Source organism: Eutrigla gurnardus (assembly GCF_963514095.1).
Source record: "Eutrigla gurnardus genome assembly, chromosome: 2".
Lineage (NCBI taxonomy): Eukaryota > Metazoa > Chordata > Actinopteri > Perciformes > Triglidae > Eutrigla > Eutrigla gurnardus.
In genome coordinates, this window is record NC_139916.1 from 23,478,739 (window position 1) to 23,505,991 (window position 27,253).

At 43.0% G+C, this 27,253-nt stretch overlaps 1 protein-coding gene across 1 annotated transcript; it reads left to right on the forward strand.

Annotated features, from left to right (window-relative positions):
* The first annotated feature begins 3,406 nt into the window (after window positions 1-3,406).
* Window positions 3,407-26,080, forward strand: wnt4 (wingless-type MMTV integration site family, member 4). Its single transcript, XM_084027125.1, has 6 exons — window positions 3,407-4,069; window positions 21,307-21,388; window positions 21,867-22,020; window positions 23,018-23,149; window positions 24,229-24,371; window positions 25,152-26,080. The coding sequence occupies exons 1-6, from the start codon at window positions 3,993-3,995 to the stop codon at window positions 25,620-25,622; spliced, it is 1,059 nt and encodes a 352-aa protein (XP_083883251.1). The 5' UTR covers window positions 3,407-3,992; the 3' UTR covers window positions 25,623-26,080.
* The last annotated feature ends 1,173 nt before the right edge of the window (window positions 26,081-27,253 follow it).

The following is a 27,253-nucleotide window of genomic DNA, read 5'->3' on the forward strand; positions in this document are numbered from 1 at the left end:
GGATTCCCTCCAGGAAGTTAGCGGCAGAAAAACTGCACATGTCCTGTTTGTGGTGACGGTTTCAGATTCATTACATTTTTGGATTTTATTTATGGCTTTTCATTTTTCAAAACCGATTGTGGTATTGGAAAACAAATTGATAATAAATAATAAACTGTAGTCAGATTGGTAAATCTAATGTTATAGCTTTTGAAAAACCACAAAACAAGAATCCATCACTCAAAAATATGCTGAACTGGTCTTCGACCACCAAGATGAGCGATTGCCGATACTTTTTGTTGTTGTTTTTATATGAATATAAATCATTTTTAATTATATATATATATATACAGTATATATATATATATATAAGTTATGATTGTTTTATATTATGTGTAGAATTATCAAGTTTAACAAATGATATTGCTCTTGTAACTAAAATGATAGAATGAACGAAAGTTCAATAACATTGCAGTCATGTAAAAGCAGTTTATTGTTGACTTCCTTGCAGATCATCAACAAGCTCCTTTACTCACTTCCCCCCTCTGTTGGCCAATCAGCTGCAGAGCTGATGCAGGTGGCCTCTGGGAAACCTGATGCACTCGGGAATGTTGTCCATTTCGTTTAACCTCTGGATGCTGAGGCCTTCGCGGCGGGGACAGACAGCACGGCAGCAGCTCTCGGGCTCGCTCTGTGACGTGCGGCGGGTTTCACGCTGCTCCCCTGAGCTCGGTGCAGGTGCCATCTGTCTGGTTGGGAAGCAGAATCGGGTTCAGTGGGAGCAGCACTTTGGAAGAGACTGTCAGCCCAGAATGTAGGTCAGCAGGTTCCCACACCAGCTCCGCCGGGCTGTCCAGAAGCTTCGGCTCTGTGGCTTTTTCTGTAGAACCTGCAGACTTTCCGCTCAGATCAGGAACAAACTTTAGAGCTCCTTGTCAGTTACTGTTTTCAGTGTTTCGTTGATACTCTGTTTTTGGGCTCATATTCAAATGTTGTTTTTTTTCTCCACTGCTGTATTCATTTAGTTTGGCTGCGGCAAAATCTCCCCACAGGGAAAAATACACATTTATCTTATCTTTAAGTATCCAAAATCAGACAGATGACTTGACTTACTGTGTGTGTGTGTGTGTGTGTGTGTGTGTGTGTGTGTGTGTGTGTGTGTGTGTGTGTGTGTGTGTGCGCGTGTGTGTGTGTGTGTGTGTGTGTGTGTGTGTGTGTGTGCGTGTGTGTGTGTGTGTCTGGCAGCCAGGAGCCAAACTGCACACAGCTGGTGGCGCGGCTGCAGCGTCTCGTCCCAGCAGGGTGTATTCTTAGCTCCCTAAAACCCAATAAGTGAAATGAGATTAGACGACACTAACACATACACACACACACACACACAACCCAAACCTCAACCACCACCACCACCCACACACACACACCAGTTGAAGACTGAACCCATGTGTGAAGAGCGACTGCTGCTGGAGTCTCCTGTCTGTATTGGGTTTTTTTCTTTCCACATCTGCCGGCTGAGACTGAAACAGCTCTGATGTCACACATTACCGTACATTGTCTTAAACCACTTAACATGCAAGGTTTCCTTTTTGGTAATTTCCCCCTTAAAGTTAGAAAACGGATTGTGTAAGGCTGCAGCATTTCATTTAGGTACTTTATATGTTCATAAATTCAGCCCATATTGGCATCTTTTGTGACTTTTCTTCACTAAAATTGAAATGATTCTTCGGGGGGAATAAATAGGATTAACAGCAGTTAATAAATGTGTTCTTGTGGGGTTTTTTGTTTCTCTCCTTCTCATTTGTTTACACCATACATAGTTTGTTTCCATCCATGCCTATATTATTGGGTTGCATGATGTATTTACGATAATATGAGGTGTTATAATTGCATCAGCCTGTTTTTACTGCTCAAATTATACTATGCTCTTGCTGTGCTTCTGTGTACTAGGTGGCTCTCTAATGAATACTGCGTAAGCATTCCTAATATTTTATTATATTAGTAGACATAGTTTCATATTAATACTGATGATATTATATTTGTATTTGTTAATACATAGTGTGTATCATATTTCTCACATGGTTTCTTATAGTGTCAGGATAATATGATATATCATATGTGATTGTCATACTTCATATATGGTGTCTGTTTTATTTGCTGCCAAACCTACCACACCACTAAGTTTGGTTCAAGACTGCACTATAGCTGAGGGTGCAACACTGGTCCTGGGTGTGTGTGTGTGTGTGTGTGTGTGTGTGTGTGTGTGTGTGTGTGTGTGTGTGTGTGTGTGTGTGTGTTTATTCCTGGCCTTTTTAATTTTGCTCTATTGATTTCCATTGTTATTATTTTATGTTACTTCATCATGTGTTTCCTTTTCTGTGTATCTGTACTTTTCTGTCTTTGTTATTTGTGCTTCTGTATTTATGTACAGTATTTAATATTTGGCAAAAATGAAATGCTGCATCCTGCAGCTTGAATATCTGTCTTCAATGAACCCCTCAGTCTTTCCCTTCCATAGCTTTAAAGGTACACAAACTATACAATATATCATCTCTATTCTGTTTGATCATTCCATTCAAACTGTTGCTTATTACTGACAGAGCATCTAAACCTAACCCAATGCCATGCTTCTCAGGCTGCAACATGTTAAATGGAGGTAAATGTTTGTGTATCTTTTTATACACTTTAACCCATAATTCAGTCTGACAAGTTTGGAAACTTTAGGATTCTCACTTGTATTAGAATAAAGCCCTGTGAGTTTGGAAAAGTCATTTTGTTTGCAGACAACGTTGATTCCTGTAAAAAAAAAAAGAAAGAAAAAAAAAAGTTGTATCTCATTCAAATCGTTTGTGTTATGTAAATACAATATCATCTCGCAGACTTCAGTCCTCCACCTCGCCAGGATCAGGTGAGTCATATAAAGTCCTCGGTGGTGTTATTACACGAGGCCAGCATGGCCTTATTATCCTCCTACAACGTTTTCATCAATCAATAGTGAGTAGCTGACATTTGTCATATTATTGGGATTTGCTGGTTTCAAATGTAGACATTTTTGCAGCCAAGCTTTAAATAGCCTGTTGACCGCAGAATATTTGGTTGAGTGTGTGACAGGGAGACTGAGGTGCTGCCAAGAAGTGTGTGCGGTTGGAGGAGCGCGAGTGAAAGAGAGCGTGTTTATGTGTGTGTTGGAGAGGAGTGGGGGTGGCTGCGGAGGGCATTAGTGAATGGCTGTGCTATTGCATCCTCCCAGGAGACCTCTAAAAAACACACACATTGTCCCGTCTACACACACACACACACACACACACACGCGCGCGCGCAGCACCAAGCAGCGCACTATAAACCCGCCTCCTTCATCCCCCAAAAAAACTCCCATCTCCCTGCCATACCTCTATATCCTCGCGCCGCCCCTCAACTAAAGGCAGCACTCATCTCCTCTCTGCCAGACGCACCGAGAGACGGTGGTGTGTGAGGAAGGGCCCCCGTGCGTATTTACGCTGCAGAGTGTGTGTGCATGTGTCGGCAGACAGTTGGAGAGCCCGCGGCGCGCTGACAGGAGAGCCCCGCTTGTCCGAGAGCGGGACCCCGGCAGCGGCTGGTGAAGTCTTCAGAGAGGAGGAAGAGAGCGCTCGTTCTTGTTTTAGTGACTGCTCATCCACGCGCTGTCCCGGCTGGCGTTGACGCGCAGCTGAGGAAGAAAAGCAAGTTGATTGAAGAAGAGTCCGATTCAGAATTTGATCGTCCTTTTTTTAATATTTTCTTTTTTTTAGCATCCCCTCTTTTCCCCTCTCCCCGTCCCTTCTGAGTGCGGAGCGGTCGGGGGAGGGACGGGAGAACCGGGCGGACGGGACCGTGAAGCTGCGCGCCTCCCCGGTGGATGATCCATTGGATGCGGGGCGATGGATTAACAGCCTCCTACACGGACCCCGCCGCTGCTTCATTTCTTTCACCGCCCACCCCTCCTTGTCCACCTCGGGATTATTTCGACGCGCACCGACCTCCCCGACCTCCCTCTCGAGATGAGCGAGGAATATGTTTTGCGGTGCGTCCTGATGCTCTGCTGCGCGCTCCTCTCGGCCAACGCGAGTAACTGGCTGTAAGTTGGACTTTTCTACTCCTGCTTCTAGAAAGTGGACCGCATCTCTGTCTCCCTCTGTTATCACTCACCTGACCCTCCTCCTCTTCACTCATCTTCTCCTCTTTCCCTCCAGCTCAGTGGCCGTCCAGGTTAATTGTTAACCATCACACGCACGCGCTCTCCCCCTCTCTCCCCCTCTGGCCCTGACTTAATAACTTACCAACACCGCCGCATCCCCGCGCAAAGACCCTCACAGCAAACCCCACAGTGAAAAAGTAAACGTTCCATTTTGGAAAGGTGCAAAATTCACATATAGGTAGGATTTCATATTCTTGATTTAAAATAACATTACACGTGAACACCTTTCTCAACTAATATATACAGGTGGATATATGTCAATATATAATTCATGACCTTTTGTTCACATCAATGAAATATCAGAATTTCATGAAAATGATGCAGTGGAGACCTTGTAGAAAGATTAATTTTATTAAGTGCAGCTTGTAAAACTTAATGTGGTAATTTCCTTGTAAATGGCGAGAACAAATTGTGAAACTGAATCACTTTTGGAAACCCTTCAAGGAGCAATTAGACCTCTAACCTGCGTGCTTATAATAATTCAGTTCTTCAAAGTTCATATTCTGTCATCACCATCAGCGTGAAGGGAAAGAGACTCTGACTGTTAATATTTGGCAGATGTGGGCCATGTTCAGCTGCATCTGAGCCTAACTGATTAGTTTACATTGAAGCTCAGAAGGCAGACACCAAATATGTATGTGAATATATGAAGTAAAAATATACAAATAGATAAGGAAAAGTGAGAAGTTCCACCGGGTCACTGTAAGTATATTTGATGTGGGACTACGCGGTGGGGCTCTGCTGGTGAACTGCACAGTGCCACCTCTTCCTGAGGCCGGTCGGTCGGGTCGCAAGTGTGTGCCTGCTCTCCCAGCAGCCTGTGGGAGGTGGTTTGGTGGTTTTCTACATTCCTCCGCACGCAGGCTCCGCTCCATTTTCTGCTGCCATTCATTCCTCCCAGCTCCAGCAAATTTACAAGCTGCGCTCATCATTAAGGGGGATTACCTTTGTGTCCCCTTCCAGAGAATCGAAGCTCTTGTGGTGTGAATTATACCAGCCGTTGATAGCTGTTGTTATATGACACAATTCCTGAAAGACTGGGCTTAAATTGTCTCACGGCATGTTGGGGTTTAAATCTCTCGTCATTTCTCTGCATTAATACATTTGTGATATTTCTGATTTGTGTGTTTTGCATGAGGACAGCGCTGCAGACGGCCCTAACTGATATCTCTGCCATATTCAGTAGAATAAATCAAATCACAGTCGTTGCCAAACAGCACTGTCTACCTTGAACTCTGTCACTGAGTGCAGGGTAATTGTGCTGTTTGGGGCTGAAGGCGTGGTGACAGCAGCATCGAGCAGGCATGTACAGGCAGGCTGCCGAGCTGCCAGCCTGCTCCGTGGGATTACACTGTTGAGGTGAATCTGTGTGTGTGGCTCTGCCGACTGTATCTCAACTCCTCAACAAACCCTCGAGCTTCGGTTTCAGCTGGGAAACACTCAGGGTCAAAGGATGGGAAGCATTTAGGAGAGAGATTATAGCTTTTAGCTATGACCATAAAACACGCAGCAGCTAAACTACTGTACATACCGAGCACTTTACAGGAGCGTTCATTACTGTGTCGCTGCTGTTTGTTTGCCCTCAACTCTCTTGTGTCAGTCGAGAGACAACCATTGGCCGTGACTGCGCAGTCCTGGGATCAGCTGGTCATGATCCAGATATATAACAGTCACGGTGGACTAGTGAGAATGTGTTGTTTATAACTATATGATGTCATAACAACAGTGTGGTGGATCGGAAAATAATTGTGTTATTACAACATTTCTTCTTTCAAAACACAGTCGAAGCGGAGACTCTTTAGTGGCAATTCAGGGTGTTTGTTGTCATTTTAAATGAGTTGTCTGGAAATGTTTTTAGTTCATGGTGATAAATCCAACACAGACCAACAAAACAAAATGAATCTGCTTTAGTGATCAGTTGTGAAGGATGATGTGAACGTCTCCTACATCATTATAGGTATGACTGAGCAGTATAACCATATCATGCGACAAGACTAGATACTGTCTTACATTTTGGATTAAATAAATACAATGTGTAATGTTGTAATATGGCATCAGTGTTGTTTTCTTCTGGTTATTAAAGCTGGATTAAACTAAAGTGATGCAATGTTCTGAACCGACCAGACTGTAGTTGATTTTCTACTTAGTCGTTATATCCACATTACTGATGATAACTTCACAAAAAATTGCCTACATATTTAGTAAAAGCACCAAAAGTCAACTGAACAATATCAATATAGAGATATTTGGTAAAAAAGGTTGTGGTATTTGATTTTCTTCATATCGCCCAGCCCTACATCAGAGCTGTTGAGATTCTTCCCCATAGAAACATGAAGCTGCTGCTACAACAACAAAGTAAGCTGGTTGAGTGAATGCTCTTTGTGAGCTGGTTGAAGCTCTTGATCTGATACCTGTGGTGCATGGATGTGGTGTTGTTCGTCCATGTCATCTCATCAGAAATATGGATGTTTGTTCCCAACTCTGAGAAAGTTAAAGTAGGCTGAGTCACTGTGCATTTACTAAAGCAAGCAATAGCTACCGGAAGCTAAAGGTCAAGAAAGTTTAAAGACAGAATATGATTGGTCAAAATAAAATCAAAGCTGCAGAGGCTCAGATATTCTGACTTATCTGTCCGAGTATGAGTCAAGCTACAAAAACACAGGATGCTACATTTCACATTATGCAACTTGAAAGCATCTATTTATTAGCTAATGAATACTCCACACCTCTAGTTTGTAATAAAGGTTTTCGAGAATACATTTGTGGTCTCAAAACCCAGGCGGATATGATGACATCACTATGACATCGCCAAGGTTATTTTCTCACACTCTGGCATTATAACGTAGCTGTTTTCCCACGTAAGATCTTGTAGTTAAATCAGGTTGTTTTGTGCGTCCTGCAACTTCACTGGGTCACTGATAACTTTTCCATGAAGTACATTACATTATTTTGTTTGCACAATTAACAGATATTTTATTACATTTTTAACTAAAAAAAACAGTACTGAATTGAGCATTTTCACAAAACATTGTGGTTTAGAAATGATTTAACACACAGTCTTCAGTTATGTTTGCTGACTGTTGAATTAATCACACAAAAACCCCACTATGTTAATCTATAACCTGGGTTTTAGATTGTTGGTCCAATAAAATAAGCTTTTTGATACATGGCACCTTGGGCTCTGAGAACATTGTGACTGGCGTTTTCTATTTTATGTATCAAATCATTAATGTATTATTCATGACTAATGAGCATATTTTTTCCATTCTTCTGTCCTCCATGCGTCTTGGAAGTAGGTGACATTGTGCCAGAAACCCCCGGAATCTAGTTGTTATTATAGTTTCACACATGAAACAGCTAAAACATTTCCAACACATCTCAGCTGTTCATCACATTAAACCACAGTCTGTTTGTTTACCTGTAGCTCGGCCTGTGCCCGTCACCTTTATCCCGTTAGCCAGGATACGACCCCTTTGCCAAATCTCTGTGGCTGCTGAGTCATGTTTAGTGTCCTGCTGCCGAACAGGGATTTGAATGCTACTTTTCATTAGTTTGTCCGTCATCGCACTCCTCCTCCTCTTCCTCCTCTTGCCCTGCTCCGACTGGTTCTGCTGCACCTGCACGCTGCTCCAGGGCAGCTGTGTGTGTGTGTGTGTGTGTGTTTGTATTTCTGTGCATATGATTTATGTCTTTTTTTTGACTGAGCGTGTCAACTGGCATCTTCCCCAACTGTGGCATACAATGACCCACACTGGCCGCAGAAGAATGGTGACACTTACATGCTCCAACTCACATAGCGACACATACACAGCTACAAGCAATGTAAGAGAAGAAGGTGGAACCGTGTGTGTGTGTGTGTGTGTGTGTGTGTGTGTGTGTGTGTGTGTGTGTGTACACACGTGCAAGTTTTGAAATCAGCTCAAATAATGGAGGAATGTACTGGCTAGTGAGAAACCAAATGAATTAGCAAGAGGACCCAGGTACATTTAGAGCTTCATTTCAGTCTATAAGAAGAAATGTGATTTTTGTCAGTATTACAATTTTACAGGAAGGGTGTAAATGTAGGAGATTTTGTTCTGTAGAGGTGGTAGGAGGCAACCCTCTGAAAAGTGAAGCCGATGAGGAGGTGCTTTACACTTGCATGATCTCTGCTAGCCATCAGGGGGCGACTTCTCTGGTTGCAAAAATAAGTCAGATTGCATGGAAATCTATGAGAAAATGACCCTTCTTCTCACTTGATTATTATCTCAGAAAACATGATGTTATGGTCAAAATATGGTCCCATTTACAGTCAAATAGATGATAAAGCAGTGTATGCTTTAGGGCGTATATACCTTGTGATTGACAAGTAGCTACCGTGGTCTTACAACCATTGCTGCCATGCTACCAATGCAATTAACTATTTAGATAACCCTTTCACAGTGAAATTCATGGAACTTATATTACAGTACAGTTACAGTAACCTTTTAATTGCTTAAAAATGTCTTATTCAGCGTTCATTGCACTTAGCTGCACCCTCCCACTTCAAAAAATGAAGGTGGTGATGGTCAGAATGTCAGACATGGCCATAGCCTACAAACCAATGGGTAATGTCACGTCGACAACGTCCACTTCTGATTTACAGCCTATGTAAGCACTACACAACTTGCAGCTCAGGGTATAATTTAAGGTTTTCCAAATAAATCATCATAAACCAAAGTATTGGGTTGCGCTATGGTTAAGGTTAGCCTAAGTTTAAGCACAAAAGACTTAGTTAGGGCTAGAGCCAGTGTCGGCTACTTAATTAATGTTAGACACTGTGGTGTGGGTTAACATTAGTACATTAGTTAACATTAGTACCTTGTAGGTTAGGGAACAATTGTGGTCTTGGTTAAAAGGAACAGACACTGACCGTCAGTAGGAAACAGGAGGCCAACGGTCTCCCGTGTTAATGTCCATGTTTTATCCATCCATCCCAACCTACTCTTTGCAGACTTTGTTGCTCTATATTAACTGTCATCAGACTTGCTGCTAATATACAAAGGTCAAGTAGTTGCTTCCATGTAAATAAATGTTATTTTGGGGCATTTGCCAAATACATCAATCGGTTCTTTTCTTGGGAAGGCAGTCTCCTCTCTACTGATTATAATACAAATGTCCAAAAATACTTTTCTTGACACAGTGGTGGGGAGAGATGAAAATTCAGCATTCAGTCAAGTTTTTACAATTCAGCCTTAAGTGGACATGAATGTCTGTATCTACTTGTATTGTAGACTACGTTCTACGGTCCATTGTTTTAGACGGAGACAAGGAGGAAGGAAAGACCTTCGGTATAGGCCACCCACTAACTGTTGTTAGCTGGTAAGAATTGCTCAATGGTCTGTATTCTGCCTCTCTGGCATCAATGGCATCATAGGAATAAAACTTTATTTCTGTGTGATCATGTCAGCGGGTTGAAAAATGGAAAATAAAAGTGGTAAAACCAGGAAAACATACATAATAAGGGTTTGTATGATTTCAGAGAGGTTTATATGGGTGTGTCATCACCAAATAGAGTGACCAAAATATTATGGACTGTGTGAGACACACTAATTCTTCACCAAGATCGCAGTGCGCCACTGAAATAACATCACCACAACGGGTTACCAAGATACCTAACTGGCGCAGATATAGTTCAGTGTGCACTGAAATGTGTACCATATTACTCAATCAAAGGTGTCCTTGTTTCAAAATATATTCAGAATTACTTAAAGGGTAAAAAGAAAACTTTAATTTGGGTGTTGATTTTCTGGGTTTTGGACTAAAGCGGTAATATTTTCGATTGCAGGAGTTCCCTAAGGAAACCTCTCATTTCACTGCAGCAGGGCCTGACAGTCTGCCCCATGCAGTCCTGGTTCAGGTTCTCCTGTGCCTCCCTTCCCTTCCCTCTGGCAGGGTGGTGTTGGTGTTGGCTCCTAGTGAGGATTGACAGGGCAACAAGGCAAAGCTTTGCTCCTGCAGGTCACAAGTGTCAGTGAAGCCAGATCTGGATCTGTCAATGGTCCCTGCAGGAGGCCCCGCTGGAGTCAGAGCTGAAGGAAGTTCTGTTGAACCTGCGTGGCATTAATTGTTTCATCTGATTTGTGGAATGGGATATTAAGGATACAGGCATTAAGAATAACTAGGCAATAGAAATAGTCATTATTCTTCCTGATGGCCTTGTATGCTTCTGTAGGGATATAAAGGCATCAGTATTACATTGGGACTGTCTCATTACCAGTTAATCCCTCATAATAACTAAGTAGTGGTAGTGAATAATTACCCTCACCACTACTGTGGCCAAAGAATAATTACAACTGCCATCTGACAAAGAAAGACAAAGAAGAAGAAAAAAACAGAAAAAATGAGAGCAGCCTTTCATTTATTTGTTTAGTTAAACGGGCACAAATCTGCTCTGGTGGAAATTACTTGTTCAAGAAAGGACATCCCATCTAAAATGTTGAATGAGTGTTTGCTGTCTGTGTGGAACAGTGGGTCCGAGTTAGATGTCGTTTGCTACTGTCAACACGGAGCAAGAGATACGGCAGCAGAGCAAGCAGCTATGGAAACAAATGTGATTGGTTCATACCATAACTATTATAGTTATAACTATTATAACTAACATAACTACACTATAGCTGTGATTTCCCCCTGAAAAAAAACAAAAACAAATACTATAGAAGCATGATGTGTTTCTGTTTCTTTGTGTGTGAGTGTGTGAACATACATGCCCATGTCCCGGACAACCATGGTGAGGTGCTAAAGAGATGGCAGCTGATGGGTAACCAGAGAAAGCAGAGACCTTGGCATTGCGGTACACACTGGCGCCTCACACTTCTTTACACACACACACATGCATGTGGTAAAGCTGTGGCATGTTATTTCGAGCCCTCTTGTCACCAGAGTGTGTACAATTATCGGGACACACTTGGAGCCGTGGGGGATCGCTTATGTTGACCAGATTACGGGCCAGGACAGCTCTGGCTGGTGAGGAAACACCTGGGTCGCTGAAAGACAAGAAACAGTCCTGGCAGACCCACCGAGAGGTGCATGGGGCTTTCAGGAGACATAACACACCTTCTGGTGGCCATGTTGAAGGGCTCGTGGTCTGGGGCAACAATGGCTGTGAACAGCTGATTGCATTTCTGAAGGTGTAATGCAGCTTGTGTTAGATGTATTAGCTATGGAACAAATTAAATAAGGCAGGAACAGTAATTTACGTAAAAATACCTAACTGTAAAGCAGAGGTTTTCAACCTATGACTTAAAGGAGGAAGAGACATGAGCCAAAGATATGCCGAGGTTAAAAGGACAGGTGCATGCTGGTTTCCTAAAGACGACTGGAAGGTATTGTAGTTTGGCCCACGCACCAATATATTCAGCAGCAAGAGTTTTAACGGGACGTGATCTTAACACGATACACATATTTTAGAATCAATGTGGCTTGCACTTTCCGAGAATAATAATATAATATCTCTGATGTCCACTGCACTTCCATAAATCTGATTAGAAATCATAGAAAAAGGTATTCATATCTCTAGAACTTGCCTTGTATTCATCAAGTTTTCCTCAGTAAGCAAGTCATCAAATGATAGTTGTCTGTACATCCATGGCTACAATGCAAACAAGAACGACACAGACCTTTGACAAGGCTGTTTGCATTCTTCCTTGGCCGATACTTAACCCTTCCACCAAGTTTCATGGAAATCAGACCAGTAGTTTTTCCGTAATCCTGCTGACAAAGTGACTAAAAAAACGCAAGACTAAGCGAAAACATGACTTCCTTGGCAAAGATAAGAGCTAATTTGGCATACTTTTAACCATGCCAATCATTTACAAACATGTAAACACATAGGCTCAAATAAATCCATCATGTTTCTTTCCAGGACTAGAACCCCTTACATTATTACTGCAAGAAAACACTTGGGTGCATAACCAACAATTACTGATACTTAGGGTAACATTCAATGTTGGACTTTGTTGAAAATATTACTTCCTCAATACACGTTTCGTCTTCATCTTAAGATGTAAAGCTTAAAAAATTCCTATCGAGGGATTCTGCTCAGTAGTGATGTGTAGGTACCAGATAGGTGAGACCTATGCAGAATATTCTGACTTCATAGACAGAGAGTTCTTTATACATGCTAACTTGTGTACAACACACAGTTTATACATGTGTGTTAACTGTGTAAATAGTTAGCAGGAATGGTGCGTGTCCCAACCTGCCCACGGCACATGAATGATTCACTTTTAAAAGCAAGCTTATCTCCTTATCTATCCAAACTGAATGTGAAAAGAAAAACCATAAATTCACCTTTGACATTGTAGAGAAAAAACTCACCAATAATGCAAATCACATTATTTTGAGCTTATGATTCCATGAGCATTTTTTATCCAGCAAACTGACAATATAAGAGATTAGCCTGCATTATTGTGAAGCTATCATGTTCGCTTCTCTTTAATTTGATACTTAAAATGTTCAATAGTAGTGGTGGTGTCAGTAGTAGAATCTATCCGTCTAAATGTCCTACCTTTATTGAAAATGTATCCGTTTTTTTGACATTATAGGGGGCTATGATTGAAATTAATGCTCCAAAATATATTTTACCATACATTTACAAGACACATTTCTTATCTCCCATTTCTTTCCAACAAACTGACAGGGTGGGTCAAGGGCCATCGGCCCCCAATCTGAACAGCCACCCAAGTGCTTCCTCACCAGAAGCCCAACGACTCGTGGAAGCTGGTTGAATACAAACTGCTTCTTTCTTTGTAGACTTACCAGTGGCATTGCTCATTAGACGGCAATGGTGTGTCTTTTGTTTGGTCCAACAACTCAGCCAAGACTAAATATCTCATCAACCCCTGGATGGATTGTAGTTTGTACAGACATTTATGGTTCCCAGAAGACAAATCCCAATCACTTTGAGGACGCCCCTTTTCATTTAGTGCCATCATCAGGTCAAATTTAAATTTGCCCAAACTCTGTTTTATGACCAAATACCTGCAAAACTAATGACATACCCATCACCCTTAGCTATACATTGTGTTTTGTAGAAATCTTCAAATGATAGCATTGCCATTGTGAGCATGTTGGCATGATATTTAGCTCAAAGCCCTGCTTTGCCTCACAGAGCTGCTAGCATGGCTGAGATGCATATATTTTATTCATTCAGAGAAAGAATGCAGAGAAAGCAAGTCCCAGCTTTTCAGAAGGTTATGAAAGAAACTCTACATGACAAAATACATTGAGAACTAAAAGCTGCAACCCCGGAGGAATGATTCCAAAGCCCAGAAATTAGTTTCCAGTCCCTCCGTCTCAAAGTCAATACGTTTTTGAATGGGTTTTTGGTTTGATGTCTGAAATAACGTTAGTGGTTAACACAAGCTAAAGAGATTTTCATGTTTTGCTCTATGTCAAAAACACGTCAGTAAATAAGCCCCTTGTGAATTTTGAAGCTTTTACGTGTCTTAAAAAGCTTAAAATTTCACAACGGGGTTATTTACAAGCTGCATAAAGCTGCATCTTTTAAATAGTGGTAACAGTGTAACTGAACTCAGTAGAAAAACAAAACATAAATCTTTCTACAGGACATTCCAAATTTGCTGTAATTAGGTTAAAATTAGGTTTTCACATAGCAGCTCTAAAACAGGGCATTTTTCTGAATGCCTGATGGCATTTTACATTATCCTTTTAAATGGGGGGGGGGGGGGGCATAATTAGCCCCTGCCCCACATGAAGCTTGAGTCCACCACTGACTCTATGGATGATGTGCAGATATACAGACTCACTCAAAAGCTGATGATCATCTCTGTCCTACTAAACCCAACAACACAAAACCATCAAACCATTTTTGGCAAACCCTTTCCACTCACAGGTACACAGAATCACATCCAGCCAAGTCCTGCATTTAGAAACAATCAGCTGTTCGCAGCTATTGTTTTCCAAAGAGCTACAGCCCTCCAACATGGCTGCCAGAAGGTCGGTTACATCACCTGAGAGACCTTTATGGACAGAAATGAGATACAATGAGTACAAAACGCGGCAAGCAAACTGAGGAGGGTTAAGGTGAAACAGGCCGAGGACTACGGTTGGACGAGGCTGGTATGCATGAACATTATACTGACACATTCACACTAATTGATTCCTGGCCTTTAGGGGCCATCGCACTAACACCAGGCAGGAGGTCAATTTCATGGTTTTTATTGCCTCTTTTCCCAAAAGTGTGCAAAAGCTTGTGTACATGTGTGTGTGTGTGTGTGTGTGTGTGTGTGTGTGTGTGTGTGTGTGTGTGTAAGGGTTGTGGTGTTGGCAGAGCATGTTATTTTTAGGGGGAAATGAGCTCTAGTGGAGCCAGCAGCATATAAATACACCCAGACACACGCGTGGACACACACATACACACACACACAAGCCTGTAGCTGCTCAGTAACTGTGTTAACTGAACTCATCAGATGTGCTTCACTTTCACCTCTGTCCTCTCTCATCACTTACTTTTAATGTGCTTCCATTGTTCTTTCTCTCTTTCACGTCTCGCTTTAAATGGTTTCCTTTGACCTTTTGACCATTGTCTTCCCTCTCACACCGTCCCACCCTTTCTTATCTGTCATCCATTTCTTTGAAGATACCGTTTCCCTCCTTCATATCATTCATTTGTCACCGAATGCATAGGACCAAGGCTATTTTCAGCGTTATGACTCAAAATTAGATCCACGTAGTCCTTCATACAATGACCCACACACCCACCCATTGTTACCACTGCCGCCGCCCCGTGGCGTTCTCACTCAATACTGGACCAATTTCAAAAATTCTTGTCCCCCATTAGACAGTTCCAGACAAAAACATGGGATGATCAGGAAATGCCGACGTTTCCCTTTAAGGATATTTAAAATAATATGACAAATGTGCTAGGATAATGATTCAGATACAGGTCAGAGGTCAGCTTTAGCACAACGCATCCCAGATTCTGTATCTTCTTCCAGGACTCTTCATAAAGGCAGCTGAATGCTGAAAGAGGTCAATAAAAGGCTCGAGTGGGACAGCATTATAAAGCTGTTTTATCTGTGAAAGTCATCTTGATCATTTTTCTTCCTTTGGAAATAACTGAGGTGTGGTGTAGATCGATGCAACATGTACAACAATCACTCACAGACGGTAGGCATTTGTTCAATGTTATTAAGGCATTTATCGATTTGCAGACATTGTTTCACATGCATGCCGGTTTCTAGAAATGCAGATCTTCAGTGTTAAAGTGACGTAAAATGCACCCTAGGTAATTTCCACCATGACATCCAGCCAAATACCCCCTCAGAAGCATTTTTAGCGATGGTCATTGGTCAAGATAGGGCTATCAGCCGAATGGCTTAGTACTGGCGCTAATGGTGCATTTTGTATATATCGTAAATTACCCCACAAATAATGCATGGAATGTTACCAAACTTCTGCAGTAGTACACATAGGGTCTGTACTCACAAAACGAGGCATTTGAAAGTTTGTAAGTACACCAGGAGTTTATTTAAATGAACACTTGCCTGATAGCTTCTATCCTCGGCTGCTATGCTACCGCAGCGTAGACGCCACTTCCATGTTTACCCAGCCGATGCCGTCATGCGAGTTTCACGCAAGAGTATGAAAAAGTTTCGCTGAATTTTTATAAATGCTTGTATTATCAGATCAACACATTTTTATAAATGCTTGTATTATCAGGTTAACAAGTGTTGACAAGTGTTGGCCATCGCTAAAAATGCTTCTGAGGGGGTATTTGGGTGGATGTCATGGTGGAAATTACCACTTTAATACCCCGACTCCAGATTCAGCTTAGATGTTGGTTAAAATCTGTTATTATGGAATGATCCATCAGAAATTGGTTGAACCAGATTTCTATGGATCGACTATAGGAAAGTGGATTATATATTGGTCTTGTATTCTCAAGAGCAATTTTAAAAAACACATGACACGACATTGGCTCATTCAGAGCAGTCAGATCATCTGAAGCCATCAGGACGGCCACGCAAGGTTTACCAGCTAAGTGCTGTAAGTGTAGTAAAGTGGCTGAAGGTAAACTGAGAGGACAGTGCCCTCTACAGGGCACTATAGGTTTTACATCCTGTGGGGTCCACTGCAGAGGGGACAGGGAGGGTTAGCTGAGGTCACACTTGTCTTTACGAGCAGTTTAAATCTCCGCTGCCTGCTGGCTCCCTGCTTGCAGCGTTGAATGTGAGGGTTTCTTGAGCACTTTACTTTATTGGCACAAAACGAACAGAAAATGTTGCCCATGCGTCAAGTCGGGGATTCTAACTTGTTGCAGCTTTGCTTGCAGGCCTTTGCACAGTGACTCGGTAGAAAAGACGTTCCTTAGACTCTTTCTTGCAGCTCTCCTTGCATTTCCCATCCATGCTATATTTACTTGTGACTTGTGTACCTCTGCTGTGTGCTCTGGAAAGGCAAACATGAGGATATTTTCATATAAATACACATAGAAGTGATGGAGGCACAGAGAGTCTGCTACAGTCAGGGAGCATTCGTGTCATTGTGTGTGTGTGTGTGTGTGTGTGTGTGTGTGTGTGTTTTGGGACGTTTGCTGAAGTCCACTACTGTCATACCTAGCAAGCATATTCACTGTTGAACTGAAGAATTGTTGAAACACTGAAAAAGACCTGTATTAAGTTGTTAGAGACTCCTTTTCAGTTTGGCCTATGTAACAATGAAGTAGGGCCGCAACTAAAGATTATTCTGTGAGTAAGTAATCTGGCACCTGATACATTATGAAATAATGCTTCCCCCTACACAAAAACGCTCTTAATAATACAATGTATTATATCAGCAATTCTGGCCCATTATTACTTGATATTGCATCAAAAACAAATTTTGCCCACCCCTAATCCATACTTCTGAAGACACTGCTCAGTTCAATTCAATTCAATTTATTTATATAGCCAAAATCACAAATTTGCCTCTGAGGGCTTTACAATCTGTGGAGCTATGACATCCTCTGTCCTGGATCCTCCATCGGATTAGGAAAAACTCCCAAAAGTCTTAACGTGAAGCAGTGCAGAGCTAAGACACTGTAGAAAGTGGCATCAATCTTCTCTTCTAACTCTTTGCATGAAATCATGTACTTTCCAAAACATCAAACTATTACTTTAACCATGAATGCATGCTTTGGTAACAATTTATGTCACAAAAAAATGGAAGCTCAAACGTCCACATTGCTGGTTAAGTGGACCTTTAAGCTTGGATGCTTTTTTTTACATTGAACTATTGATTGATTATGAGATTTTTTATTGATTAAATACATGTTGATGTATCTTTTCCAATGCAAAAAAAGTAAACTCACCATCACCGAATCACATCACACACATCACAGATTTGAGAGTGTTCTCTCTGCATTTTTTCATTGTTCAATAACAGCAACCTTTTTCCCCGTTGAGAATGCAGTAATTCATGTTTACAATGCATAAAAGTGGTTTCAAGGGGGATTTTCGTGTGGCATTTATCATTTTTTATGTTAGCCTTTATTTCCTGCCTCCAGATAACAACCTGCGTCACAAACGTCTCCTCTGTTTAGAATTATCTCTTATTTTCAGTTTGAGCCTCCCACGAGGCCGCGGGGGGCTCTGGGTGGGAGGTTCGGGGCATTCCACCTGGACCGTGGTGCGTTCGCGTGTTTGTGTTGCATTACACGTCGCAGCCTTCACAACACCACTGGCTCCACTGGGCTTAGGCCCCTGGGATTTAGGCACGCAACCACCAGAGGCCAGAGAGTCGGAGAGGAAAGAGGGAGCGGAATGAGGATGAGATGTGGGGGTGATGGTGGAGTGTGTGTGTGTGTGTGTGTGTGTGTGTGTGTGTGTGTGTGTGTGTGTGTGTGTGTGTGTGTGTGTGTGTGTGTGTGTGTGTGTGTTGCTCTGTCCTTCTACCGGTTGACTCCTTGTTGAGGCGTTTAGTTAACCTCGTCTCTGGGAAGCGAATGGTACACACAACAGGGTAAACAGATAAAGTGAGACAGGGACGAAAACACTCACACACACTCGCCCAAGGCCCGTGTTGAACTTTTCCCATGAATGTGCACATGTGCGCACACAGACATGCACATACACACACACACACACACACACACACACACATATCCAGAAAATCACCTGAATAGCGCCTTATCCGATGTTTATTAAATGTTTCCAGGGTGAATGTCAGGCCACCGGGATGCCATCCAACTGTTTGTGTCTTTGTGAGTGCCCTGCTGCCCATCAGTACAGGGCTCTGTTGTCGCTCCCTCTTTTCTCCGTGGGTTGTTTTTATCGCAGTCTGATGGTCTCCCAGCTGGATGCCTCAGCCCAGACGTAGGGCTCTGCCCAAGGCTACGATGAACAACAAAGAGGGATCAAACGGCGCACATGGCTTTGATGAAACCCTCGCTACTGCGATGGAGCAAATCAGAGCCGGGCAGAGCTGAGTTGGACTGGATCCACACCGGGATGGGAGGGAGGGAGGGAGGGAGGGAGGGAGGGAGCAGGACCTCTTGATTTGGGAAGAGAAAGAGCCTTACAGAGGGCTCGCCAACAGGCAGTGGGGTTTAGGATTCCCCCAACAGTTTAGATTTACCACAACTCAATTCAGGTCGTTTTTGAAGTGTAATTATCAGGTCTTCTTACCAGAGCACTTTATTCATTCCAAGTTTGTTAAAGCCGTAGTGTGCATCAAGATTTTTTAACAAAACAACAGAACACATCCTATTCTATTCCTATTCTATCTATTATTTCCTGCTGGTTAACTGGTTTGACGAGTAAATCTTATTGTGACTAATGTTAGCTAAAGGTTAGATATTGTGAAAGCCATGTCAGCAAACAGGCATAACAATGAGTTTGGGAATTTTCTATAAAGTGTCTTTACATTAGAAGCTGGAAAATATTATATTGCTTCTCTTTTTGCCTGCGTCTCTTCATTGATAGAGCATCATGCTGCTGTTGTGTTGGTGATCTCTCTCTATTACAGTATAGAGGCTGATGGCCTTTAGAGTCAGATCTAATTATCCTCGTGTCAGTCTGAGTGTGTTCTGGCAACGTGATCACATCCTTACACATCATGTTTTATGGCGTCAGTATGAAGACACCAAGCACCAGTATTTGATACTCTGGGAGTTGAGACCAGAGTGGCTTCGATCTCCTTTTTATGAAAATGAATGTATGCACATCTGGTTGAGGTTGGTTTTCCAAAAGTCCGTTTGGGATCAGGTCTAACGTGTTGCACCCGTAAAGACCTCCATCCTGCAGCTGTACCATCCAGCCAAAGATACAGATCTGCTTAAAATGGGGATACGTACAAATAAACCCAGTCAAATGAATTGAGCTTTGAAACGTTTCGTGAAATACATTCCTAAATCCATATAAGCTCTCTCACTTCAATTGTCTGAAACATCGCTGTCAAAATTACAGCTAAAAGATGCTGGACGAACCACCCGTCATTAACCCCATTGTTGATGTAGGAATATTGATTAGTACAGCTATAGACAAAGCATTGGGGCGTTCGACACACTCTGAAACGGAGTCAACTTTGCGAGAGAGTGATGTCACCCCTGTGGGTGGATGTGAGCGGATGTGGCTGAGATGTGGTGGAGTGGCGGAGAGCGGGGTTATCGCGGCGATGAGTGCTAAATACTGACACTGTCTGGAGGGGAAGAGAAAGAGAGGGCCATCAAAGAGATGAAGAGGGAGAAATTATCTGAGCTGTTGAGAGGAGGAGATGAGAGGTGAATGGAGAGGAGGAGCTGTTTGACCTCTGGACGGATGATAAACTAATTATACCACCACATTTACACATAGTACTTCATATAATACACTAATGCTAAACTCTATACTAAACCTAATATATGTATTTAGACATAATAAAATCAATGATTATGATGTCATAAAAACACTCAGCTGGCAGACAACATTGGTAGCACGACATTTGCGCTGTGCATTACAGCTTTGTCAATAATCTGACTGCAGAATTCTCCACGATCTGGACCTGTGCCACAGCCTGATTGAGACGGGCTAACAGGGCTTTACAGAGGTATGTGTGGTCTTGGGAACTCATAACCCGAGACTCATAAAACAAGCTTGAGGAACCTGAAGGAAAAACATGTCTGCTTGCACAGAGTGATAGCCTGATAGTTCATTTTGTTAGATTTTGTGATTATTAAGGGCCATTTTGATATTTAAACTATCCACCAGAGGTGCCTGCTCATTTGTTCACAGTTGTGGTGCATTTTAAACTGGATACCAGCCTAAATATTCTGCTTGAATTTAATGCCATTTATGTTTTAATATTTTGGTTGTCAATATTTTATACTTAACCTCCCTGATTACTTCAAGATTTTTGGGAAATACACTGATTTTGCTTCATCATTGTCAACATCTGTTAGTTTAAAGATGAAAAGCATTCCCATTTAAACTCTACGACTGTGTTGCGTGAAACTGCACCAGAACTGAGGAGTTATCTCAGGTCATCTGCAAAACTTTTCATTGTTTGAACAAAACTAAGATTGGTAGACTCAACATATGTTTGAAGGAGTCGACTCTGAGCAGTGTAGACGGTACATAATCAGAGCGGCTCCCTCTGTGGGAGACTCGCTGCCAGCTTATGAGAAAGCCTATTTCTGTCAGGTGCAGCTGAGACTGGAGATACGAGACTGAAGTGAGGTGAGGTGGATGTGTGAGGGTCAGGGCATCCAGACTCATGCCATTTCCTCACAGATCTTAGGGTGTGTGTGTGTGTGTGTGTGTGTGTGTGTGTGTGTGCAGTATATCTCCCCGACCTGTCTGGCCTGGAGGTGGTGTGTATGATAAGCCACTTTTCCTCCTCTCAGTGTCCTCACAACCAGACATTTATCCAAAACATTCCCACAACGTCATGGGAACCAAACCCTCCGTGCTCGAGCTCCTCTCCACCTGACCGGTGTCGTCCAATTCAATCACCGTTGGCTTAAAGGAGGAACATTATCTGTATTAACGTGACTCTATGGCGGAGATAATGTGTCGCCTATATCTTGCTTGTGTCTCAACTTGCACCAATTTAACCACCGACATCAGATTCGGTATTTTCGACTTCTTCTCCTGAATATTCCTTTGTGTTTTTGGCAGGTACCTGGCCAAGCTGTCGTCAGTGGGAAGCATCAGGGATGAGGAGACGTGCGAGAGGTTACGAGGCCTCATCCAGAGACAGGTACATGTCTACCTGTGTGCACGACATTTACTATAAAGTGCGTTGAACTGTGTTTTCTTTGTGGTAGTTTGCTGCAAACTAAGAACAAAAACGATGAGCACTTGTTGCCGTTTTCTCCAGCAGTCATTTATTTACAGGAAGGCGCCTACAATTGATTTGATAATTGACATAGGATAGGATAATCTTTATTCTCCCCGAGGGGCAATTTGGTTTGCAAACAGTAGTCAACACAACCAATACACATCATAAAATAAATCAATAAAAAACATAAATACATATATACAGTAGATGTCACCCTGATAAAATTGTAATGTGATACAAAGCACTGAGACTCCATCAGTCCTTACATATATAGATATCGGTGCCTGCTACTACAACTTTTTTCTCCAGGACAAATATCCATTAAATGAGAATGTGAAGTACTTTGTGAGTGTTCTGTGTGTGTGGCTGACGTCGCTCCTGTGCATCTCTGCTCCAGGTCCAGATCTGTAAGCGCAGTGTGGAGGTGATGGATGCAGTGCGTCGTGGAGCCCAGCTGGCTATAGACGAGTGCCAGTTCCAGTTTCGCAACCGCCGCTGGAACTGCTCCACTTTGGAGACCATGCCCGTGTTTGGCAAAGTGGTCACCCAGGGTGAGATGATACACTGCAGCGATTCATGTCGCCAACTCCCTGAAAGCAGCTTGAGACAAAAAGAGACACTGATATGACAGACGGCACTACCAACCAGTTCTCATTCCCACCTCGTCACATATGGACGCTTGGTTAGGTCACTTCGGGTTAGGCAACAAGAGTAAGATTGTGGTTTGGGTTAAAATTACATAATTTGTAATAATGTAGGATGCATTACCTGACGTAAATTATGAATGTCATGTAGCATAGCCGCTACTTGAGATAATTTAACAATGACCTTTGTTTTCACACGGGATATGAATAGCGGCCTCCTTGGTGAAAGTCCTGTGTTTGTTTCCTTGTTGGTCAGGAACCTTTGGCGTCACTTTTTAATCCCCCGGGGACCTCAGGGCGCCACTCAGGTTCAGGCGACAAAAGTACAGGGTTAGGTTCACAAATAGATTGTGATTTGGGTTAAAATTACGTAACAGCGATAAATAACGTGTCCTTCATCACGTTCCATGGCATAAATGAAAAAAACATTATGTTAAATAGCCTCCTTAGGCAAGTTACAATAAGTTGTAAGTTGACATTTATTTTCATACACGGGACACAAATGGTTTCCTGGGTGAAAGTCCTTCTTGGCCTTGATGCTTGTTATACCACGTCATTACAGACGGATGGGGAGTGACAAACCGGCGGTATTTGATGCCCTGGGAATTAAACTTTATCAGTCAGCTTTTCTACATGCATGCATTTACAAAATTGGGACCAACATATCTCATAGCTGATCTGAATTGGATTATTCCATTCAATTTTAAAATTACGTGTGACATTTTTGAGGTGGTTTCCATTTGCATTGGCCGAAGCAGCTCCTGCACGTTAACGACCGGGCTCCTTCCCTTAGATTTTAATAGTGTTTATCTGAAGAGGGTTTTTTGCCATGCAGAATGAGAAGCTCTGTTCAGTTACATGATGAAACAATATGACTGTGTGTCTGTGTTTGTGTATGCGTTAGGCACCCGTGAGGCAGCCTTTGTGTATGCCATCTCAGCAGCCAGTGTGGCGTTTGCGGTCACGAGGGCTTGCAGCAGCGGAGAGCTGGAAAAATGTGGCTGCGACCACAATGTACATGGAGTTAGTCCAGAGGGTAGGTCTCTCTTTCCCTTTCACACAAACACACACACACACACACACACACACATGCAAAGGAAACAGGAGGACCTACTGATCCAGTACATTCGAATGCAATCGTTTTTAAGATTATGCTACATTTAAAATAATTGCTTTATTTTGAAAAGGCCAGACCTATGTCATTAGTACAGTAGCGTATTGTTTATGCCATCTTATCTCCACATCTTTTACATTATCGATGTCACAGATTACTACAATGGAGCATTAGTACAGAACTAGAACGTGTGTGAATGGTGATAGCTGAAATTAATTGCAAAGCATTCCTGAAAATAGACATCTTAAAACACAAAAGCATTGCACTTGAAAAACTGAATTGTAAAACTGTCAGAGTTGAGCACTGAAGAGGTTAAGAGCAGCAATGTACTGCTAGAAAAGCTAGAAGCTAAACTGTACTACTACTACTACTAAGTATGTCATTTGTTAGAGAGAAAATAGTATTGGTTGGAATTAACCTTTCAAACTGTAAGTCCTTACAGAAAGTAACATTTGAATGGAAAACAAGCCTCATCCTGAACTTATTTTTTGATAGAGATACTCTGGCGAAAAAGAAAACCCTACCAGAATCACACTGTCAGATGTCCATAGTTATTCCATAATAATAATTGTGTATGACAGGAAAAGGCCCTTTGGCCTTCCGACTTCTCTTCACACAGGGCTCTGTATTCTGTGCTGCTTTAAGAAAGGGGCATGTTCATCTGCAATTTGAAGTCTAATCTGACGTGGATAGGAAGCCAATACAGGGAAGCTTAAAATGGTGTATTAGGCCTTTTCACAGCAGCCATGTTGACATGCCATTGCAGGCAAAAATACATTAAAAATACTCAAGGAAAGTACAAGAACCCCAAGTATTGTCCAGTACTGCTAATCACAGGCAGACAAAGAAACTGATGGAGTTCTAATGAGGCAATGTTTTTATTCACGCAAGTTGAAATATTTCTTTCAATCTAAGCAGCGCAATACACACCCATTATAAACTCAGAAAAAAATAAGTGCAACCGAGTGTGGTGTTTAAATTCCTGTCTCTATATTTCCCAGGGTTCCAGTGGTCGGGCTGCAGTGATAACATTGCATACGGCGTGGCCTTTTCCCAGTCCTTTGTGGACGTGAGGGAGCGGAGTAAAGGCCAGTCCTCCAGTCGGGCTCTCATGAACCTGCACAACAACGAGGCCGGCAGGAAGGTAACTCGCTGCCCTTTTACAGAACACTGCACTTCTTTTAGCCTGGAGCACCAAAGGGCTCGCCGTGGTGGTACAAGTCCAAGGCATGTCTCAAGTCATCCAAGATAAATCCAGGTCAAGTCTTAAATATTTCTAGAAGCGTCCAAATTCAAATTCAGTTTCAAGTCAGAGAAGTGCAAGTCAAAAAAGTCAGTCCAAGTCCAAATCAAGTCACAAATAATTCTTGACAAGTACAAGTCAAGTTTCAAGTCATCAGAATCCAGGTTGAGTCTTAAATCTTTCTTGGTGAGTGCAAATCAAGTTTCAAGTCATTCGAAACAAAATGTCAAGTGCAGTTATTTGAGAAGTCCAGGTCAGGTCATCCAAGAAATATCTAGTTCTAGTTCTCTCTAAGTTATTTGAGATATGCCCAGGTAAAACCCTAAATATTTCTAGACAACCTGAATTCAAGTCATTCAAGAAAAGCTGAAGTCAAATCCCAAGTCATGAGACAAACGTCCAAGTCAAGTCTTGTGATATCCCAGACAAGTCCAAATCCAGTTTCAAGTGAATCAAGTGCAAGTTTCACATCATAGACAAGTCCATTTCAAAATGCAGTATGTTTAGTCTCACAGCAGTCTACAGCTCTGGTGGCAGTGGAACATGTTGCTGTAGATGTTAAGTAGTAAACAAAAAGCCAGTCAGTATCTGAGAGATGGACGCTGCAAACCCACAGCAGCTATTATTTATGGATATTATGTCAGTCTTTTTGCTAACCAAAGGTCGTTGGCATCTTTGCAGGCCATCCTGTCCCACATGCGGGTGGAGTGCAAATGTCACGGGGTGTCTGGCTCCTGTGAGGTCAAGACCTGCTGGAAAGCCATGCCGCCTTTCCGCAAAGTGGGCAACGTCATCAAGGAGAAGTTTGATGGCGCCACTGAGGTGGAGCAGCGCAAGGTGGGCACCACCAAAGTCCTCGTGCCTCGAAACTCCCAGTTTAAACCTCACACGGACGAAGACCTGGTCTACCTGGACCCAAGTCCAGATTTCTGCGACTACGACCCGCGGACGCCGGGTATGCTGGGCACGGTGGGCCGCCAGTGTAACCGGACCTCAAAGGCCATTGACGGCTGCGAGCTGATGTGCTGCGGCCGCGGCTTCCAGACGCAGGAGGTGGAGGTGGTGGACAGGTGCAGCTGCAAGTTCCACTGGTGCTGTTACGTCAAATGCAAACAGTGCCGCAAAATGGTGGAGATGCACACTTGCCGGTGATGGGGGTGGGAGGGGGGGGGACACAGAAGGCAGTGTTGATGAACAAAACAAGCACCCCACACTCCTGCTCACTTCCAAAGGCCAGAGGGAGCGAGGAGGACTCGTGAACCTCCCTTTTCTCCTGCTCGAAACAACCCCGCCCTCCTCTTACTGGCCAACGGGAACAGACCGAGTGGCTTAGAGGTCAAATGTCATTCTATTCATTGTATGCCACCGTAATGGAGATCAGTAGATTATGCATGGGATTTCCTACCAAGTTACAGAGGCAGTTTGTTTCTTCTCAAGTAGAGAGCATCTTTCACTTTCTGTCTCCCTCCCTCACTCTCATATTTGCTTTGTCATTTGATGCTTCTTATTTTTCTAATGTTTAACTTATTTGTTGAGACGGAGGAGATAGACGTGGGGGGGTGTGGACCTAGAAGGAGGGGATGGACAAATGGACACGATAAGGGACAAACTGGACCCACGGGTGGGTGGGTAGATGGGTGGGTGGGGGTCAAAGGGGGTTGGGGGTGGGGTCAAGAGGAGGGTTGTTTGCCCTCCGTCCTTGCTGCTGCTTCTGGGACTCACTCGGAGTGCTGGATGTTGAAAAAAAGGGAGACGGCGAGTCCATCAGAGGACGGACTTGAACGACAATGAGGATACTTTTCGCAGGCGGACTTTCTGTGATTTGCTTCCTGAGTGTACACGGCTGCGCTGCGCTGAGGTTCAGCTGCTGTCGAGTCACTTCCCCCCTGCAATGCCCTGATGCTGCTCCACTCACACACATACACACACACACACACACACTGACTGTCTTTCTGTCAGCAGGAGGATGATGGACAGGTGAAAGCCACTGTCAGCTCCTTCCTGCCTTTTCTGTAAGCCCCGAGCATTGGCAGGTGACGGCCGCGAGGCACACACGCCCAGCAAACATGCTCCAAAGTGACACCTGTATTCATCCACAGCTGCTATACCTGCACGAAGAAACCATACGCAGTACTTTTCAAACAGTTTCCAGATCAGATTTTAAACGATCACCATTTCAGAACGTCAAGTTGTGAAAAACGCGCTCGTTTGGATCGATGTTGATCTCGCCCTCCTTCTGCATGCCATGTCGCCATGCGCCAAACGCTAGTTGGCTTAACGCAAACACAAGTAAACAAGTCATGCGTGCTGCCGGGAAACACACACGAGGTAAACACACACGATGTAAACACACACGATGTAAACACACGTACACAAAGGGGTCTGCCAGAGGGTTGCCGAGCATGTTCGCCATGCATGATGACTGAAGCACTTTCTCTCCAAGCGCACATAGAGCCCTCGCCCCACAGCAACACACACACACACACACACACAGTTCCCCATGCCACTGTCAGGACTCTATTGTTGTCTTGTACCACCACCATCAAGCCAAGCTTTCCTATAATAACATGCTATCATTATAGAGACATACTGTAGATCTGTAAAGACTTATACACTGAAGAAGACTATACTGCCTATGAATGTATGTTAAAATGGAATATATGCTGTGTCAAAAATGACTGTTGTCGCTTCTTTCAAAAGATACTACATGCTGTGTGTGTGTGTGTGTGTGTGTGTGTGTGTGTGTGTGTGTGTGTGTGTGTGTGTGTGTGTGTGTGTGTGTG

Coding starts and splice junctions, on each gene's coding strand:
- wnt4 (XM_084027125.1), top strand. CDS start 3,993: ATGAGCGAGGAATATGTTTTGCGGTGCGTCCTGATGCTCTGCTGCGCG. Junction 4,070..21,306: donor GCCAACGCGAGTAACTGGCT/GTAAGTTGGACT, acceptor TGTTTTTGGCAG/GTACCTGGCCAAGCTGTCGT. Junction 22,021..23,017: donor TGGCAAAGTGGTCACCCAGG/GTGAGATGATAC, acceptor TGTATGCGTTAG/GCACCCGTGAGGCAGCCTTT.